This window comes from Bacillus rossius, chromosome 7, assembly GCF_032445375.1.
Source record: "Bacillus rossius redtenbacheri isolate Brsri chromosome 7, Brsri_v3, whole genome shotgun sequence".
NCBI classification, from domain to species: domain Eukaryota; kingdom Metazoa; phylum Arthropoda; class Insecta; order Phasmatodea; family Bacillidae; genus Bacillus; species Bacillus rossius.
This window is the reverse complement of record NC_086335.1, coordinates 372,341-394,482: the sequence shown is the minus strand read 5'-3', so window position 1 is coordinate 394,482 and position 22,142 is coordinate 372,341. Positions and strand designations below refer to the sequence as shown.

The following is a 22,142-nucleotide window of genomic DNA, read 5'->3' as shown; positions in this document are numbered from 1 at the left end:
GGAGCTGTCGCTGCAGGACTTCGAGCATGTAGTGTCACACCCGGACATCATGCTGGAGCTGGTCGTGCTCAATTAGCCGGGCGGTGACGGGCGGTGTATGGCTGTGTTGCAGAACGGGGAGCTGTCGCTGCAGGACTTCCAGCATGACGTGTAACACCCGGACATCATGCTGGAGCTGGTCGTGCTCAAAGAGCCGGGGGTGTATGGCTGTGTTGCAGAACGGGGAGCTGTCGCTGCAGGACTTCTAGCATGTCTTGGCACATCCGGACATCATGCTAGAGCTTGTCGTGCTCAATGAGCCGGGGGTGTATGGCTGTGTTACAGAACGGGGAGCTGTCGCTGCAGGACTTCCAGCATGACGTGTAACACCCGGACATCATGCTGGAGCTGGTCGTGCTCAAAGAGCCGTGGGTGTATGGCTGTGTTGCAGAACGGGGAGCTGTCGCTGCAGGACTTCCAGCATGTCGTGTAACACCCGGACATCATGCTGGAGCTGGTCGTGCTCAAAGAGCCGTGGGTGTATGGCTGTGTTGAATTACGGGGAGCTGTCGCTGCAGGACTTACAGCATGTCGTGTAACACCCGGACATCATGCTAGAGCTGGTCGTGCTCAAAGAGCCGGGGATGTATGGCTGTGTTGCAGAACGGGGAGCTGTCGCTGCAGGACTTACAGCATGTCGTGTAACACCTGGACATCATGCTAGAGCTGGTCGTGCTCAAAGAGCCGGGGGTGTATGGCTTTGTTGCAGAACTGGGAGCTGTCGCTGCAGGACTTCCAGCATGTCGTGTAACACCCGGACATCATGCTAGAGCTGGTCGTGCTCAAAGAGCCGGGGATGTATGGCTTTGTTGCAGAACTGGGAGCTGTCGCTGCAGGACTTCCAGCATGTCGTGTAACACCCGGACATCATGCTAGAGCTGGTCGTGCTCAAAGAGCCGGGGATGTATGGCTTTGTTGCAGAACTGGGAGCTGTCGCTGCAGGACTTCCAGCATGTCTTGGCACACCTGGACATCATGCTAGAGCTGGTCGTGCTCAAGGAGCCGGGCGGTGACGGGCGGTGACGGGCGGTGTATGGCTGTGTTGCAGAACGGGGAGCTGTCGCTGCAGGACTCCCAGCATGTAGTGGCACACCCGGATATCATGCTATAGCTGATCGTGCTAAAAGAGCTGGGGGTGTATGGCTTTGTTGCAGAACTGGGAGCTGTCGCTGCAGGACTTCCAGCATGTCTTGGCACACCCGGACATCATGCTAGAGCTGGTCGTGCTCAATGAGCCGGGGGTGTATGGCTGTGTTACAGAACGGGGAGCTGTCGCTGCAGTACTTCCAGCATGTAGTGGCACACCCCGACATCATGCCAGAGCTGGTCGTGCTCAAAGAGCCGTGGGTGTATGGCTGTGTTGCAGAACGGGGAGCTGTCGCTGCAGGACTTCCAGCATGTTGTGGCACACACGGACATCATGCTGGAGCTGGTCGCGCTCAAGGGCGTCATGAAGAAGAAGTTCCCGAACGTCAAGTCAGGTGCGCCCTGCCGTCATGTCTCCTGTATTCATTACTATTGCATGTAAAGTGTTTTTTAGTTCATTATTGAACATTGTTCCTATCATCATAGAAGTGCCATATCTTGAACTGGTAGGAACTACCAGTGAAAAAAATATCAAAACTGTACTTGAAAGTTGCTGTTTAATTTGTTTTTCTTTAAAGACATAGAAAACTTATTGTAAAATTTATAAAGTTGAATATTTATATTTGACATACAATTATAAATTAGTTTTCCCTTTAAATAAGTCTTTACCTTGAGGATTGCTTTACAGTGATATACTGTATTTTAAAAAAATCAGATTTTTTTTACAATATACAATAACTGTATGTGGCAGTTTATGAGTTTCTTTTTGGCATCCTTAATGAAAGAAAGAAAACACAGGAATCTTGTAAAGGAGTGAGAATTTAAAACAGTTATGTCTACATATTAAAAAAAACTTTGATAAATTGTTACATAATATAATATGAGGCATGTACGAAGACCATTTTTCCAATTTGGATCAAAGTCAAAAATGATAATCCAATTCTTTGCAAAAGTCGAAGATCAATTTAATATTTCGCTACATTGAGAAAATTCCATACATACAAATTCTGGTGCTTAAGTGTTTGTTTAATCATCATATCCTGCATATCACACACTGATAAGAATAATGTAGGATCAATTTAGCAAGTTAAACAACTGCCACAGATTGTAAATAAAAGGAAAAAATAAAACAAAAATTACCTAGCTAGATTAACTTATGAAGTACAATTAAAATGTAATCACATTAGGATTATTGCATATAATTAAGCTCCTTTTAAAAAATCTATAAAAACTGCTATTGTACAGATTCCAAAACACTATTTAAGAAATTGAGGTTATTTCTGTTAAATGCATAAGTAGGGTCCCTGAAAAATGGTAAATAAAAACTATCAATAGCGGTACAAAAAAGTAGTGAAAGCAGTGTAAAAAAAACAGTAGAAGTGGTGTAAAAAGTCATACTTTTTAATAAAGCTGTTAATAAAATTTGTTTCACTTAATACGTAGTACATTTATGTGGGGAGGGGGGGGGGGGGGACGAATACAGGAAAAGTGAAACTAACTTAACTGTTAAATTTTTACTTTCATTATGAGATAATATTGTAAACATCTTGCTATTTTAAACACTTGAAATTTACACATTTAAAATTGTAATATTAATATAAGCCCTTGTTGGAAATTTGCAAAATTTGCACATCATTATTTTTTTCTTTGCATCAAATACATAAAATACGTCAGTTGCAAATTCTGACTGACGGTTGTGAATTGATACAATTTTCTGCATGATTTAAACGCTTGTAACGCGTTTAGATATGGCGAATTGCCGAATTGCAATTGTATAACTGTTGATTAAATTACATGCTTCATTCGAGGGCAAAATACTAGATAAATTACTGTTTCAAATAAATGTATGAACATATAAATTCAAGAGTAACACTTAAATCCACTTTTCAATTAAATATATATATATATAAAGTGCGTATTCAACAATAAGAACTTCAAATCAAACAAGCCCGGAGTTTCTGAGCCAAAGATAATAAATCTGTTTCTCCGAACGTCTCAGAGAAGACGAGATAAATGTGTACGTAATTCTGTATTAACTTGATATATATTGTCAATGTTCTAGAAAATTAGGACTTCTTTTTCCGTATAAATGAGTTTTGAAAGAAAAAAGTTAAGATTCACAGCGAAAAATTATAAAATTCAACATGGCGTCGCTATGATAAAGTGTTTATGTACTTTCTATGGCTGTTAGTAAACTCGTTGGCCAACGAATGTAACAAAACAGTTGTGTTATTGTTAGGTTAATAAACCTGTTTCTTGAACCCGACTCCTCACTACTGACTGAGAGGCCGGGGTCCTGGGCTTATATAGGCCCAGGCGCCCTTCTAGAATTCACAAGCACGGCTGGGGCCAGTCGCGTCATTCCGCGTCGAACCGACGCGAGAAATCTCTAGACACGCGTCAGCAGCTGTCAGGTGTCAGTTACGTTGCTGAGATAAAGTGTCGCTAGGGGAGCGGAAGGAAGGAGGGAGGGAAGGGGCGACCCTTGTAATCTACCAGACACGCGCGGCACGTCTCACGTTGCGGCGGCCACGTGATGTCAGCCAGCCCTGCTTATGTTCGTAACAATACTCAAAATTCTTAGAATTTGCTGCAGTAACTGTTTTTTTATTTTGAATAAGCTTTAAATATCCTTTTCCTCATAAATATTACTTATACCATTTGTTACTGAAAATAAATAAATATATGAAATACATATCTATTTTAACTTCCGCCTGGCTCAAAATAATAATGCTGCAACTAAACGTGAAGTGAACCCACATGAACGACTATTGATGGAGAAACACCTACAAAGCGCCATACATACAGCACAAACACAACAGTTACCATAAAAGGAACTACAGATACCGTAGAAACACATGATTACTGGAGAAGTACAATAACTATCTCACATGCACCTGTGCCGGAAATTAGGCATTTCATCACTTTTTTTTAATTTTTCTATAATTTTAATCTTTTTGGGATTTCTTATTTTTTAATTTATCTAGTTGTAAGGGGGTAATTTACTTTTTGTTAGGCCGGTGTGCGCCACGTATTTAAACTTTGTGCCAGTGGACCGAAGCCCCTTCCCAAGGGGCCAATCTGATATTTTGCTGTCTAATGTGGACATGGTCAGTCCGGTTGAAATTTCTCTCGCCTGCATTCACGTCCCGAGTATGTAATATTATTTCTCTTCATGACCAAATTCGCATAGAGCAGCTTATGGCCTGCGAGCTGCTTCTTCTTAGAGGGCTGCTGAGAATAGCAATTCTCGTCACGAAGCAGTCTCCAGTGGACCGGCGTTCTCAAGCTAGTGGCGTTACCTGTCCTCCCCCCCCTCTTCCTCTCTCTCCACCTCACATTAGTTCTGAGAAATCAAACTAGGAGCAGTGACCTGACGGGACGATGGCCTAATTCAAGGACCTTCTCCCTGGTCCGACAGAGATGTCCCCGACATCTAGCGGAGGAAAAAGTAACCGCGGGCCTGGTCGCCAGCGTGCAGAGCTCACCCTCATGACACCTGGTGGCAAGTCAACTACCGCCTTAGTTAGTTCCCCTTACGCCGCTAGAGAGCAGCGCCGCGGCACCCTTAAGCCCAATGCTTCCTTCTCGCGGCCTGTAGAAGTCGATTCTTTGTAGCTTCCTGTTGCCTCCGGTAGAGAGTGCGTTTGTTGTGTTGTTGTCACGCCCGCCTCGGGCACCTCCGCATGTTTTCGGCCCTGAGCCGAACCTTCCCCCCCCCCCCCCCCCCTTTTTTTTTTTCTTAGGGCTGAGCGCCCGATTTAATGAGAAGCTTTACCGCCATCACCGCCACTCAGTTCTCCGATCTCGGCTACTGACCACGTCTTCTCGGCGTCCTCTGTGCTAAGAGGCTTTTCGCGGCAACGGCGAATTCGTGTGCACAAGAATGTAGTCAGCTTGCTTTAGGGATGTGATCCCAGTGGTACAGTAGCCAGTCAGATGTAGTATTTAGAAAAAGTCATGTTTAGTTAACTTTTATTATTTTTTTTACCTTCCTAAAAATTTTAATTTTTTCCGCGCATCCGCATATTCTCGGTACGCGCCATCCTGATGCCGGCGCGAGACACCTCGCGAGCCCTGATTTCACACCCTGTTTGGTGAGTAATCTTTTTTTTTCCCCAAATTCCCGTTGTTGGCTTTTCGCGCCAACGGTGTATGACTGTCTGGACGCAGGTCTGATTCGTTTTGAATTTGACATGTGTTTCAGACAGGGTCAAAGTTTCCGGGGAGAGAAATTGCTCCCCGCATGATCTTCGGGACCTGCAGCTGACCCCTCCCTTTAGAAGAGTTTTCCTCTCGGTCCGACGTCACCCTGGGAAGACCCGGGTGATATGAGCTATATATAAATTCCACTTGCTTCGAATCAACTAAATTCATTTACAAGATACCAGCGAGCAGGGCTTTAAGAACGTAATCCCAGGAACATGTAAAATCAAGGAAACTCATGTTTATGTAATTGTTGGGAGAATCAAATTTTGGTGCAATTTTAAATTTTTGTTTATGTAATCATTTATTTGTTAAGGTGTAATATGTATTGTTTTAAATAATCTCGGGGCGCCCCCTTAACTTTGTTACTTACTAAGATCTTTATTGTCATGTTGAAATAATGCAAAAACAAAATCTCTTAATAATAAACCAGGAAAACCTATAGACCAAGCTACCGATGTAGTGTATTTATTCATCAAATACCTTCTTCATTTTTCGATCCAGGAACTCTCCAAGTTACTAGTGTGCAGGGAGTGTGAATATTGTCTTGTGCACCGCCTCATGCCCCCTCTGGTAACTAACTTTAATTTTCTTTGTATTTTGCCCAGCAGTTTCCAAGGACTTTTTATTAAAATAAAATAATTTTATTTTGAGGCACGAGGGGCGTTACACACCATAGTTACCGTAAACAACCAATATATATTGGGCAAATTAAATGTTACTGCACGGTTACTTCACCCAATGAGCACAAGCACAATATTATCGTGTACATTTGAACATTCTTGTACTGGACGTATAGTGGATCGGGCAATAACGAACTTGAATATTTAAAATAGTGAGAAAATGATAGTAATGGTTGAAAAATTGTTTTCATTATAATGTTCCAAATTAACATTCTAAATTTGAAATTCTCTGTAATGCAACTGGATAATCATATTTTAGTCCTTGTGCTTCATAATATAATTTGAAAGAGTTTATTATATTTTTTAATTAATTGGTACTAGTTTATTACAGTTTTTTTTTTTTTTAAATATAAATTCAAATAGCTAACTTACATCAAAATATACTGTTGTAACATTGTTATCTAAATATAAATATTGAAGGTAGGGACCATAGGCTATTATGCGGTTAGCACTAGGATAGTGAGTAAAAAAATAATCATGAGATACTATGAACTTTTTTGCTACAAATTTGCTGTTATTAGAGCTTAAAAAGAAATTTAAAAAAAAAAATTCTGACTACTTGAATCGACTCAACAATACTCTAGTTTTTGCACTTCTCAACTAGACATTAAAATATTGTTACGATTATTAAAATAATAATCGTTGTGGGAAAACTACTGGGTTCGTAAATGGATAGCCCAATTAAAGATATTACTACACAGTTTTATTGATTGTCAATATTTACATCACTAAGAAATAATCTTCTAAAAATGCCTACTAATCAATTACACTTAAAAATGTTTATTCCCCAGTCACTCAGTATCTCAAGTCCTTACGCACCGCACGCCTCGCTGGGCCGCACCTCTGGCGCAAATCTCGCCGCAGCACCCTTCGTGGACCTCCGTCGCAACACTCCGCCGCCGCCATCATACTTCCCTTCGCCGAGGCTCCACTCGACGCTTCGCTCGGAACTTTGCTCAGGACTCTCGCCGCACCTGCGACCTCTCACCACCGACTGTCGCCGAGAACTGAACTCTCTCGCCGCACCCGCGACACTACAGGGTGTCAACTAGGTCACGGAAGTCACGAGTCACGAAAAAGTCACCATTTTTAAGTATATTTTGGTAAAAGTCACGAAAAAATTAATTACAAGGCTAGTGTATATTTCTTGTGCACTGATCTTGTATATACCATTATTTTAGTGCTTTTGGCAGCTTGCATTTTCAGGAAAATCATCCCTTAAGATGTTCTCACACAATACATTTTCCCGTGTTTAACTAGACCAGTCCCGCCATTTCCGCCATAAGACGTTTGCTTTAAGGCTAAGATCCTGAGTTTCTCGCGAGCGGGCAAACACACGCGTAGTTATCTACGTCCTCCACAGAGCGCAATAGCAGTACGGTTGAACGATGTAGCGACGCGTGGGAAAATGAAGGGGGGTGGGAAAGAGGACGCTGTTCTCAGAATTCTTATCGCCCAGCGGGAGTCATGTTTATGACCGTTCAGGGAGAGGGGGGTGGGGGAAGGGTGTACTCTGCCTCGGCGAGCATTAGATTTCCAATCCCTTTGCCTCTCTGTCCCTTTCCCTCACACCCACCCAAGACTACTCGATCCTCAACAAATCACAAGAGAATAAATATTACTATTTTTGGTACATTTCAGTTAGAAACCCGTACGTAACCGAGTGCAACCCAAGGTAATTATAATAAATATTACTTTGGTGCACTACACATATACGATATACAAATTGTATGTTTTACTGCGGTGATTATGTGGCCAAAACTATCAGATTTGATCTCTTTTGCAAGAACGCTCGTTCACAGCTAACCACTACATTCAAATAAGTTGGCCAGTAATGTAGTTTTCCTGCCCCCGTAAAAAAAAATATTTAACTGTGTGTGTGTACAACAAAGGTTTTGCACTTCTACAAATTTTATTTCTTTACCCATTTTGTCACAGGTGTGTGCGTATATGTATTACACAAACAGTTAAACGTTGACCACCTAATAGCATGACAGGTTGCAAAGCGGTATTATTTGCTATATTTGATATCTGATTAGGACTGTATTTTTCTGTGCAACTATATATACAGGCGAACTTTTTATACTATCGGAGAAAATTTTTGTAGCTGAATATCTGTCTTCAAAATATTGCAGGTTATTGCAATAATTTTAGTGTTTTAAATGTTTTATGTTTTTAAGTATGTATACATGAGGCTAGAGCTAGAAAAATGTTTGGTTTGCTTTTTTAGCTGACCTGCAGCTTGTGGCTTTTGATTACACTTCCTTTTTTATATGTGATGTTTAAAAACGATGTTATTAGTAAATTTCCTGGCATTCGTACTTGTAAAAAACATAATCATATTTTCGAAAATTAAGCTATAATTTAGTAATTTATTATTGCAATATAAATACTTGTGTATGTCAGTCGCGTCTGGTGAAATGAGGAGCTCCTTCACGCTATTCCTACTGGTGACGTCAAGCATCACTGGTAGTTTGTCTTTTATGTATGAACTGGAAGTCAAAGAGGCTCGAAATAAACATCAGTTGTAACTAATAATAATAATTTAATTCTGAAAGGGCCACATACTCGAAGAATCGCCTTCTCTACGCAATCAAACGTGTTGGAAGTAAAATATCTAAGGAGTAGGCTACACGTCATAGGTTGTATAAGAATATTTCGGAGGGAGCTAACCAAAGGATATTTTATCGTGCATACAGATAAAGTGATATTTTAAGAATAGTAATCCCCCCCCCCAACACCACCCACAAACTGATGGATTTATTGACACATCTGTACATAAAAAAACACTGCTCCAGAATCTGCACCTCAATAGTCTTAGTGGGGAAAATGCAAACGGGCAGCAGGTCGTCGACACGAGCACGCAGCATGGCAGGGGCAGGGCAGCACAGGGCAGCACAGGTCAGGCGGCCACCACCAGGACGGCAGGACGGGAGCACGAACAACTGTAAAACAAGCAGCCCGACAGCACAACGAAACCCCAGCACACAAGTCTGCCTACTGGGTTGTGTGAAAGTGTTTCAATTAACTAACGTATGCTTTGCGGAACTTGTTTTTCTTACTCACGTCTGTTAACAGGACAGTATTACTGCCAAGGAAACGCTGTATAAAATACGGCCCACAATAAGGTGCAATTAATTTTACGTTGGCTTTATCGGCAAGTGACGGCAAAACATAATTCCGGCAAAGCACACGGTCATTCACATGGTAGTCGTGCGGCTTCCTGTGTGTGTCATAGACTTCCTTCACTAACTCGCGAGCTTTCCGCAAATTATTTGTGACCTTTTGCGTCACCTGCTCAAAGACCTGTTCGTCGGCGGCTGCATCCAAGGGCGGCAGTCCCCACTGGTTGAGAAGGGGGTGGGTAGGTTTCCTTCCCAGGAAGGGGACGGAGGGAGGAAAACCTGTAGATGCGTGTACCGCCGAATTAAGCCCAACATTAATAAAATCAATATCTGTGTCCCAGGCAATCTGATCATCCCTGTACAAGGCTGTGAGAACACTCTTAAGGACTTTATTCACGCGTTCCGACTGGTTTCCCTGGGGAAAGTACGCACTACTATAGACAGGTCGTATGGCCCACTCTAAGCACATGTTTTTCCATTCATTAGATTGAAAATACAGCGCGTTATCACTAACGATCAAGGCCGGCGCGCCTAATATTTTCCATACTTGCTCGCGCAAGGTCTTTACTATAGTTTGGGCCTTCATGTTTCTTAAGGGCAGGAGTACAACAAATTTAGTGAAAATATCTTAGATAACGAGAATACAACTATTACCCTTGTTAGTACGGGTTAAGGGTCCAAAAATGTCGACATGGAGCACGTGCCACGGAGCCACAGGAGGGTCGGCACAATACAGTCCTACCCTGTAGCCCTGAGGGGGTTTTGAAATTTGACAGTCCCTGCACGAGCGTACAAAGTTACGTACCTCGGGCCAAGCTAGACGGGCGCACACACGTCGGCACGTTTTTTCAATGCCCAGGTGACTGCCTATGAGAGATGAGTGAAAATATTTTAACACCATGGGGCGTAACAAAGATGGAACAAGTACTTTACGCATCCTACCTGACTTCCCGGTGTAGAAAATTATGTCATCCTCGATTACATAGGGAATATTCTTTTTGTCCCGCAGATCACGTACAATGTCCTTACACAAGGGATCGTCACTTTGGCAATCCCGTAGATTGAAAAAGGATTCCGGGAATACCTTACACATGTTAACATTAAGGGGCTCAGTCACATCGGGCACGTCAGTACTTAAAAATTCCTCCGGGCAAAACATCCTGGACAAAGTGTCAGCTACCAAATTCTCGCTACCCTTAAAATGATGAATTTTAAATTTGAAACGGGAGAGCCTTAAAATCCAGCGTCCCAGTTTTCCCAGTTGGTGGGGGTGATTGTACAGCCAGCTGAGCGCTTGGTTGTCAGTGTACAAATCAAATTCATGACAGTCCAAATAAGATGCAAATTTTTCAATTCCGAACAGGCACGCTAACGCTTCTTTCTCGTACACGCTCAAACGCTTCTCACTGTCATTTAGTGTCTTACTGGCGAACGCGATAGGCCTCAAAACGCCTCCATCCATATGTCCCAAAACCGCTCCTAGTGCAATGCTAGACGCATCTACCTGTAGAGCGAAACGTCGGCCGAAATCCGGGAGGATCAGCACGGGGGGAGAAGCAAGTAATTCGTTTAAGGTGGAAAAGGCTTTCTGTTGCGGTTCTTCCCATACAAACTCTACGTCCTTTTTACGTAGGCGATTAAGGTGAGCGCAAACAGCCGCATAGTCAGGAATGAAGCGCGCATAGTATCCTGTCATACCCAAAAATTTTTGAATCCCTTTGACATTTTTAGGGCGATGAAAATTAACTATGGGCGAGACCTTTTCCGGATCCATGATAAGACGTCCCTGTGAGATAATGTAACCAAGAAATTTTACATGCTTTCGGCCAAGATGGATTTTTTCGGGATTGACTGTTAAGTTTGCTGACCTCAGTCGCGTAAAAACTTCTCGCAAATGCTTCAAATGCTCGTCCCAACTATTGCTATAGACGATTATATCGTCGACGTAATTAAACACAAAATTATATTTTAAATCACTAAGCACATGATCCAGCACCCTGCTTAAGGCTTGACTGCCGAAGCTCACGCCCATGGGGACTCTTTTAAATTGGTATTGACCCCACGGCGTGGCAAAGGCCGTGTACTTACGGCAGTCCGGGTGCAACAAACATTGATGAAAGCTGGAGTTCAAATCAATAACCGAAAAATATTTAGCACTGCCTAGGTGCTGTAGAGCGCTCTCTACAGTCGGAAGAGGGAACTGGTCGTCCAAAATACGGTGGTTCAGCAAAGAAAAATCATGAACTAAGCGGTACTCTCCAGGGGTTTTCTTGGCCACGAGAAAGGCAGGTGAACTATAATCAGACACAGCCGGGGAAATAACTCCGGTCGACAGTAAGTGATTAATGATGTTACGTAACATTTCCATCTTAGGAGGTGAAATCTTTATATATTTCCCTCTAACGGGTGTGTTGTCCTTTAGATAAAACCTGTAGGGTAAAATATCACACTTACCTAATTTTTTTGTAATGACGTCGGGAAATTCACGGATTAGCTTAACGATGTCCCCACTAAGATCGCGACTCAGTGAATGCTCTACCCCAGCCATGGCTATAGGAGTTCTATCCCTACTGCTTAAATATATTTTTACCTCGGGCGCAAATCCAAACTTTAATTCGTGGTTAGCAACGTCCAACACGCAGCGCGTGCCCCCCAAGAAATCAAGCCCCAGAATTAAATCTTGCGACAAATTGTTTACAACACAAAATTCCCAACTCCATGAAAATCTGTTGATTTTGAAGTGCAAGATAATCACCTTGCTGGAGTGCAAGATCTCGCCGATGGCGACGCAGATACGCAAATCCTTAATTCTACTACTCTTAATACTGTGGGGATACAGCGAACGCAGATTTTCCAGAAATTGTAAACTGATAAGGGAACGCGAGGCTCCCGAGTCCACTAAGGCAGGAAAATAATTCTCAAAAAGTTTAACCTGAACCACATTATCATATTCTCTATTGTTGGCTTTACGGAGGCGGCGGCTGTGACGACCAACTATGCGTCCAGCGCAGGTGCATGTCGCCAGCCCCCCCACCTCCGCCGATCAGGATTAAATTTTGTCAGTGGTTTGTGCTCAGTTTGTGCTAGTTTGTGCCGCAAATTTTAGAGTTTGTGCTAGTCTGGTTAATGAGATATTAATTAATTAAAGTGGGGGCCTAGCATGTCGCCAGCCCCCCCACCTCCACCGATCAGGATTAAATTTTGTCAGTGGTTTGTGCTCAGTTTGTGCTAGTTTGTGCCGCAAATTTTAGCGTTTGTGCTAGTCTGGTTAATGAGATATTAATTAATTAAAGTGGGGGCCTAACATGTCGCCAGCCCCCCACCTCCGCCGATCAGGATTAAATTTTGTCAGTGGTTTGTGCTCAGTTTGTTCTAGTTTGTGCCGCAAATTTTAGAGTTTGTGCTAGTCTGGTTAATGAGATATTAATTAATTAAAGTGGGGGGCCTAGGATGTCGCCAGCCCCCCACCTCCACCGATCAGGATTAAATTTGGTCAGTGGTTTGTGCTCAGTTTGTGCTAGTAATTTTAGAGTTTGTGCTAGTCTGGTTAATGAGATATTAATTAATTAAAGTGGGGGCCTAGGATGTCGCCAGCCCCCCACCTCCACCGATCAGGATTAAATTTTGTCAGTGGTTTGTGCTCAGTTTGTGCTAGTTTGTGCCGCAAATTTTAGAGTTTGTGCTTGTTTGGTTAATGAGATATTAATTAATTAAAGTGGGGGCATAGCATGTCGCCAGCCCCCCCTCCATCAATCTCAATTAAATTATGACCGAGGTTTGTGTTCTGTTTGTGCTAGTTTGTGCCGCAAATATTAGAGTTTGTGCTAGTCTGGTAAATGAGCTATTAATTAATTAAAGTTGGCGACATGATAGCACCCTCACCTCCCCGATCTCGATTTATTTTTGTCAGTGGTTTGTGCTCAGTTTGTGCTAGTTTGTGCCGCAAATTTTATAATCTGTGCTAGTCTTGTTAATGAGTAATGAGCTATTAATTAATTAAAGTGGGGGGCTAGCAAGTCGCTAGCCCCCCCCCCCCCTCCCCACCTCCGCAGATCACGATCCTTGTAGACTCGTAGCCTTGTAGCCTCATAGTCTCTTAGACTCGTAGCATTCTAGCCAAATATCATTGGAGCTGTTGAAGCAAAAGGATGTTGAAGCCAATGACTGTTGGAACCAATGACTTTTGGAGCCAAAAGACTGTTGGAGTCGATGACTGATGGAGTCATTGACTATTGGAGCCAATGATTTATGGAACTAAAAACTGATGGTTTGATAGACTGTTGCAGACATTATATCCTAACTTATCATTGACGATTGCATCCTAGCGAGTTGAATAAATGAGAGAATGGACCTCCTTTTTGTTAAATGAACTTTCGTTTTGTAGAATTTCCGTCCAAACGTGCTTCGTTTCCTTTAAACGCTTGTCCTGCGCGAACGATGCGTAGTCATTGTGTGTACATTGCATATATCGCGTACATTGCGTGTACTTTGCGTACATTGCGTGTACTTTGTGTGTATTGTGCGTCATTTGCGAGAACATTACGTTTTCGTTCCGTTTACTTTGTGTACTATTTCTTCATTTCGTTTCTTGTGTGTACTGTGTATTCATTACATTCATTGCGCGTAAATTGCGTGTATTGCGTGTACATTGCGTACATTGCGTGTTGGAGCTTTGTAGCTTTGGAGCTGTTGGAACACTTGAAGCTAATGGTCAATTGGAGCATAGGAGCCAAATGTAGATGGATCTGATGGTGTGAATTGTAGCTGTTGAAGCCAGATGGATATGATGGCATGAATTGAAGCTCTTGGAGCCTAGCGTATATTGGTGAGATCGAATTAATGAGACGAGAACGTATCACTCTGCATCTAATTTTTTTTTGAACATATGTGATTCTTTTTTAAATGATGTTTTGACACTAGTATTATAGTAATGGTTCTTGATTTGACTAGCGTATTATTCTATCGGGTGCATGTATAAAGCAAGTCATTGACAGCAGACCGCTCAGTTTGTTACTGTCGTCGACGGTGTAAGGATCGCCTAGTTTGTTTCTTCTGGTGCATAAGTCGCGTAATTACCTGTTCTTGTGAACTCAATGGCATCTTTACCGTCTTTAACGTCGAACTCGATGGAGGTTGTACAAACGACTACGGGAACCCTGACGTCAGCGTCGACGAAGAAGGAGCAGATCCTGTTGGCAACGACGATGTCAACATTGGAGGAGACTTCAACAGTCGCGGTACCGCCAGAAGAAGAGACTTTAATGACTACAGAGCTGGCTGCACAGGAAACCTCGATGAACGACGTTTCGCCCTCGATGGAGACTTCAATGGCTGTTATTCGACATCAACTAACGAACATCGGTGCCGTTACTGCGACAAGATTTTCTCAAACAACAGCAATGCTCGACGACACGAGAAGAGAGAATATGCTAAGAACCTTTATCGAAAAATGTTTGGCTGTGAGAAATGTCGCAAGCAATTTAAAAGAAATGCCAATTTACAACAACACTTGGAGACATGCAAAGGACCTGTTGCGCGGCAGAACGTAAAGGTTTGTATACAACAGCGAATGATTGATGTGCATAAGAGTATGCCTGGAAATGGTACAACTGCAGCAACGTCAGTATCTGGGTCGAGTCTGAAAGGCTCGTCTTCATCACCGCGGTATCCTTGCAGCTACTGCGATATGACGTTTGCATTTGATCATGACGTACGGAGACATGAGAGGAGTAAATGTACGAATAATCCTTCTCGCATGAAGTTTCGATGTGATGACTGTCATGATGGTTTACTCGAATTGATAATTTGCGTCGACATGCAAAAAAATGTAAAGGTGAAGTTCGTGCGCCTACTGCTGAACTACCTGCAGAAATTACGACTCCTTGCTTTAGATTGGAGACTCGAAAGCGTACAAGCAAAAAAACAGATGTGCAGCAACCGATTGCTATGGCATCTGGACATGGAACTAAACCTAAGACTGTGGTCGGTGCTCTACAGGTGAATGATAATGGCTTCTACTTGGCGCAGTCTGCATTTCGTGGAACATTGAAAGACTACTATTATCTAAATACGCTTAGTGAGTCGAAAGACATTTGTAATTTTCTTGATTATATCAGACAGAACATAATTAATCAGCTTACTGATGACGTAGCAACAAACGGACCTTTGAAATATTTCTTGTGTTTGGACTGTACATATGGAAAGCCTTATCCGTTCGATGACAAAGTGAAGAAGTGTGCATTCAAGACATCGGCTGCAGTAATTTACAGTTCTAACGATGTGAAGCAAACTGTTAAACACGGTATCCAGAAACTCTGTCAAGAAGAGGAGGACTATGTTAGTAAAGGTTCTGGTTGGTCTCTGTCTAGTATAAACCGATTGGAGCTAAGAATTAGTCATTTCGCGCCTATGCAGGGCTAAATGATTATAATATTGCTGGCTTTCGCAAGTGATCCTGTAGTATAATATAAATTATGTAATAAATATTATGTTTGTAAAAGTACTTACGGTGTTTTATTTCTCTAACCTGTTACTTTTCTGGTATTTAAATTAAATTTATTTTTAGCTTCGTTCAGAGATCGAACCAAGTATCGATTTAATATGTAAAGTAATGTGTGATTTTTTTGATGAATTTTGGAATCTTTCCCGAATTTCTAGGTCAATAAATACAAACATCCAAGATGGTGGTCGTAATGGCTTATAGGATGATGGTTGATTTGGAAACTATGCTTCTTTTAGGACTTTGATCATTATTTATTGAAATTGATATTTATTACATGAAATGAACATTTTTTGCATCGCCCAGGGATCGAACCAAGGATGGGAATCGATCGAATCAATCAGTACAATTATTGTCAATTTATTTGATGAATTTGGGATTTTTTTCCCGAATCACTAGCACTAAAATTACAGATTTTCAAGATGGCGGACATGACATCATACTACCTGATGATATATATGCTATGAAAAAAAGAGGTGGGGTCAGTCTGTCTGCATCCACCATGAGGGAAGGATCAGTCGCCATTTTTGTTACCCTCACCAGGTTAGAACCGAGGAATCCTATCTCCATGCTGTAAATGTGTGTTTTATAAATATTTTTTATCAAAATTTTATTAATTGAATTTTTTTATAATTTTTAACTTTTTTTCATTAAAATCGGATAATAAATGAAGATTTTCAAGATGGTGGCCGTAACAGAAATTGCAACGGTGACGTCATAATCCAAGATGACATAATCCATGATGATGTCAGAGGCTTATCGGAGGCTGTCGATATGGATGCTTAAGGCTCAATATGGACGAGGTGTTCTTTCTATGGCAAAATGTCTTTTGAGGTTTTTCGAAATCTTATTTTAAGAATTTACAAATTTTTTGAGATTTTTTGGTGAATTTTTTTTCATAAAAATGGAAATTTTTGCGAATTTTGAAGAATTTTGGGTAAATTTGGAAAATTTTGAAGGTCAAATTCAAGGTCAAGGTCAAGGTCACACTCATCCAAGATGGCCGCCGTAATGTCAGAATCCTAGATGGCGGTCGGCATCACAGGCACCACACCCAGGACCCAGTGCCCGGACCGGTCAACCTATACTACTAATGGGACACAAACATAGCATTTTTAACCTGGGCAAGATAGGACAGTCAGACTCCCCTTAAGTTAGATTCATAATAACATATGACATTGGCGTACAGCCAATCTAGTTTAAAAAATAACTCGCCATGCAGTGAGTTTGCCTTTGTTTCTACAGTTCATTTCGCACTTATGTTTACATTGCTAATTATAAGCAATGGTTGTCCAAGTAAGAAGTATACCACGACTATAGGTACATTTATTTAAGCTATTTATGTTATGTACAATACAATATGTCAATAAATAATTTGATTTATTTTAGGTTCTTCTACTCTTGCTGAAAATGGACCAGAGGAAAAATGTGTGGTTGACCCGAGAAATAGAAATACCCGGCAAGCCAGGGACAGTAAAGTTCCTGATATTTCTTTTACCAGCGAGAAATGTCATCCTCAAAGTACATTTATCTTTCCTACCAGAACCGACGGAACTAGTCGTGGAAGGAGAGCGCGGCATCAGTGGTTTAGCGATTACGGATGGCTTCACTATGATAGTGTAAACGATAGTGTTTTGTGCTTCGTGTGTATTAGGGCATGCAACATGGTGAGCAAGGAATACAGGCCATGGTATAGTGATGCAGAATTAGAATTATTTATGTGCGCTTCCGCTCCTGGAAGGATGCGACAGCAACATTTGCAGGTCATCAAAGGAGTAGTACATTCCACAATAAATGTTAGCAGCTGATAATAAGCAGGGAAAAATTTGTTCCGGTCGTTTCTCAAATGTCAGATGCTCATGTGAGGGAGCAAATGAAAGCTCAAATCTGCTTACTTGCTATGATTAGCTCTATTCGTTATTTAGTGCGCTCTGGAAATGCTTTACGAGGTCACGAAAGTGGCACTGGTAATCTTGTCATGCTCTTAGAAGAGAGGAAATCAGAAATTGAGGAACTGGAGCTGTGGCTGTGACAACTACCTGAGTCCTGAAATACAGAATGAAATAATTGAGATTATGACTCACATGGGTTTGCGTGAAATTGTATCTGAAATTGAAATTGCTCCATGGTTCTCGGTTATTGCAGATGACACTACTGATTGTGCTGGTCAGGAGCAGTTCTCTGTATGTATCAAACTTTAGTTGCAAAGAGTTATTTGTAGGATTTTACAACCCTCATGATAGCAAGGGGGCGACATTTGCTGCGGCCATTTAGGATCTGCTTCTACGAATCAATCTTCCAATTTCTGATCTCAGAGGACATTGCTTTGATGGATCTGCTAATATGTCTGGAAGAGAGAAAGGAGTTCAAACGATTTTAGAGAGTATTCAGCCAAAATCTCTTTATGTACACTGCTCAAACCATGCACTTGACTTAGCCTTGCAAGAAGTAGCTCGTCAGAGAAATGGAATGTGCGATTTACTCTGGACAGTTAAAGATGTATCCAATATAATTTTGGATTCGGCAAAAAGGAGAAAAATCTACGAAGATATTGTTTTGCCTCCTTGCAAAATTGGAGCTGAAGACGAAGATGTGGTCACTGTAAAACCAACTCAACTTCTTGCTCTGTGCCCTACATGTAGGAGTGTCAGGGTTGATTCACTTAAAAGATTCAAGAAAGAATACAAGCGAGTTCAGAGAACTTCGGATGCTATCAATGACAAAAAAGGAACCATTTCTGATTAAAGAAAGTCTGCTGTGCGTGGATGGATTGCCAGGTTGAGAAAATTTGAAACACTTTTCTATCTTAATGTAAGTATCGAGGTGTTTAGTCCTTGCGAAGAACTGGCTCGGGCTCTACAAAATCCACGTATCACTGCTTCAGGTGCAAAGCATTCTGCTCTGTTGGTGATTAGAAAATTGGAAGAGTTAAGAACAGAAACAGATTTCAACAGACAGCAGACACATGAAACTGCCAAGAAGCTTGAGTTGAATGTTTCAGTGGAGCCCAGACAGAAAAAGTTGCCACAACGCTATGACCATTCGTCCATGACAGAGCCATCAGCCAAAATACAGGCGACAGGCGGTCTTCGACTAGAATACTATCAAATCATAGATCTCCTTAAGAACAAGCTGTCGGACCGATTTGAGCAGAGTGGACTGGAACAACTATGTGAACCTGAAAGGCTCAAGATGAATTAACTTCAAGGAAGGGTACCTACACAAGTTGAATTAAGCACAATACTCGGTGTCTTTGCCGAAGATTTCAATTTAGACAGTCTTCTTACACAGTTGCAGTTATTGAAGAATCTTCCTGGAAATGTAACCGACACTTGTGCAGCATTCGCTGAAAAGTTGGGTAAAGAGAGTGATACGGCTCGTGCTTTGCTCGATCAAGTAACTCGACTCATGATACTCATCATGACTGTGCCTGCTCCAGCCGCATCTGCAGAGCGTTCATTTAGTGCACTTCGTCGTTTGAAGACATACTTGCGATCTTCAATGTCCCAAAGACGTCCCACTCTTTTGACTTTGCTTCATATCCATAGTGATAAAACTGCATCAATAGACATCAAGTCGGTTATGAAAAAATTTGTCTGCCGCAAGGTCGAGAGAAAGAGCGTTTTTGGTAAAGTTTAATTTTCCTGTTGCTACTCATCAAAACATGAAGTCTGGGTGCTGTAATAATTCTTTCCTTTACATCAAAACTTGTGATGCCATTTCTAGTAGCTGTGTAGTTGTCAATGAAAAAATACGGATTGTTCGTACAAATAATTCTCAGAATTTTGAGAATGTTTTTATGTATTGTAAATTAAATTATGAGGAACAGAAAAATGCTATGATAGTAATATGTTGAACGGCTCACTATTCCGAGTTTTGTTATATTGTGATTTGACTGTGTTATTTTGTCATATAACTTATCATAAGATATTTAGATTTTCAGATTTATTAATAGTCAAGCAGTTTTTCTGACACGTTTTAAATTAATATTTAGTGGACACTAGGTACACCATAAGCTTGTGTCAATACATTCTGAATATTGGCATCATCTAAGAATATTTAATTAAAGGTGTGTAACATTAAGAGTTCTCCTGTCCTGATATTCAAATGAATTTACTTAAGAGTGGGCAATGGGTGGGATAATGACATCTTTGTTAAATTGTTTACTCAAGGCTCAGCCTCACTAAAATATTTGATTATAGCTTGTATTTGTTATTGCAGTTGTTTGTTAGCACATATTAAGAAAATGTAACTATAGCTATAGATAGTTGGCAAAATATGTTATCTCACACTACAAATATTTATTTCAACCACCGTCATGTAATTATGATGCAATTAGTGAAACATATTTTTAGTTATAAATACATATTTGCCTTTTCTACAGCTCTAGATAACTTGATGATATCTGGGGACTAAATTTGAAGGTGCTTGTAATTTATGTACTCTGTGCAGTGGGAAAAATCAATAAATTGCATTTAAAATGAATTCTACGAGGCGAAAACTGAAAAGTGAACACTGTTTTGTGATGCCGAGCCTTAAGTAAATTTGTTATAAAAAAAATTAAAATTTCTGCTAGTAGTACATTCTATTTTTATGTACGAAAGATGCTTAAATAGCACCATTTTGTTCCTTAGAATACAATTTTTTCTACCGGGGGAGAGCCCCCGGACACCCCCCTTGTTAAATCCACCACTTATAATGATACTCTCATTTGCCCCCCCCCCCCCCCCCCCCAATTAAATATTTGCTTCCTACGCGCCTGTTCGTGAATATCTATATTATAAGTGGAGCTATTTTCTTTAGTGTATAATGTATGGACAGTACCATTCTTTACACAATTCACGCATATACGTTTCTCGCCATACCCTTCTTCAGAACTTTCAATATGGGAGTTAATATTCAGTAAATGCAACATGGAACGGAATGCCGTAGACACAACAAGTGTGAGTACCTGTTGGCAAATCACCTCTGGCACATGCAAAGCTTTTATTGGGTTCATTGATGAGCGTATGTTGTGTATCAATCGCCACTGTGTTTTCAGTTCTTAATTTTATTTCCAACTTTCTTTGTTTTGTTTTCCTTTACATCGGATTAAAAAAGGAGTTGTTCAACATAATCATGAGATGTTTTTTCCTCTCTGTGCTTGAACATGTTTTTGCTTGGTATATTCGTTGCGACTAACTTCATTTCACCAACAGATTTCAGATGTTTTTCCAGAAATGAGTCCCCAGTCGTTGGCAGACGTACGTTCTGAAAAGTACGGTGCTTAATGTCATTGAATATGCTTTCTACTGTAGCACTTGAAGCTGTCAAAGAACCATACCCAAAATTGGCACCATTTAGGTTAACATTTTTATGACTGTTACAATTTCTGGTAAGAAATAATATCATTTGTCATGGTCACCTTCATCATTAACCTTTCCGTGAACTTCTGCCGCAATTTTAAGTGGCCATTTGGTGAATTAAGTAGTAATTCCTTGTGTATTTGAAACACTTTCGTCAAATAAAATAATTTCAAATGTTGCTTGTAATGCTGGGTTTGGTCCTGTTAGAAACATATTTTTTAAAACATTGTTTGCTTTTTCACTGTGCATCTTTTCGCCTGTGATTGCAGTCGTTTCGTTTATTTCGCTAAGTGCTACTGTAAAAATGTTCTCCAGTAAAATTTTAACATCATTAATGTTCGTGCGTTGAACCATCAGGGCTAAAAATCGTATGTAGAAATGTCTAACCCTTTTTGGCTTGCCGTGAAGGGGAGGTAAATTTGCTATTAATTGTCATTTGTGCGCTACACCACAACGTACGAAACAGTCAGGAATTTCATAACAGCCAGAACAAAAAAAATGCTGTTAAAACAGTTTTCCACGTATTTTGCAAGAGAACCAAATTGAGTGAAGCTTTTTACTAGTCCAGACAGAAGGGCTAGTGAGTCTTCACTGATAGTTTCTTTTGGAGTCAGAGCACCACTTCGTAGCCACGTTTGTAGGAAATGTTGAACTCTCTTGTGATGACTTTCTAAAAGCATGTTTGCAACTGTGTACTGCAAACCAGATGTAGAGTCATGAAATGTAACAGAATACAGGTACACTACACCAGAAACATTTCCAAACGGGCGCTGAAGTTTACTAACTAACCCTCCTGTTGCATCTATCATAATTGATGGGTTCGACTTAATTTTGCAGTACTCTTGGTGTACAAAATGGTGTGCTGGTTTCCAGTAATAAACATGAAATGGGTCTAGACCTATTTCCACTATACTGCTGTGATACTCGGCTGAATATTTAAGTTTACAAATAGCCAATAAAGGGTTATCATCAACGCGCCTTGATGACATGTATTTTAAAATACTTTTGTAAACGATTACATAATTTCTCATATGTATGCATAATTTAGTCTTCTTTCACATAATATCACAACTCTAAAGCTGGGTCCGTGTTACCATTAAAATTAGGACAGTATGTATAGACCTTTCCAATAGAGTTAATATCATACACAAACTGAGCA

General features: G+C 40.9%; 1 protein-coding gene across 1 annotated transcript in view; it reads left to right on the top strand.

The window, feature by feature from the left end:
* LOC134533632 (large ribosomal subunit protein uL1m) overlaps positions 1–22,142 on the top strand; it is a 206,308-nt gene that overhangs the window by 73,156 nt on the left and 111,010 nt on the right. The window contains exon 5 of the mRNA XM_063371130.1: positions 1,406–1,520. Within this exon, the coding sequence (XP_063227200.1) occupies positions 1,406–1,520 (115 nt within the window). The remainder of the gene's footprint in view (positions 1–1,405; positions 1,521–22,142) is intronic.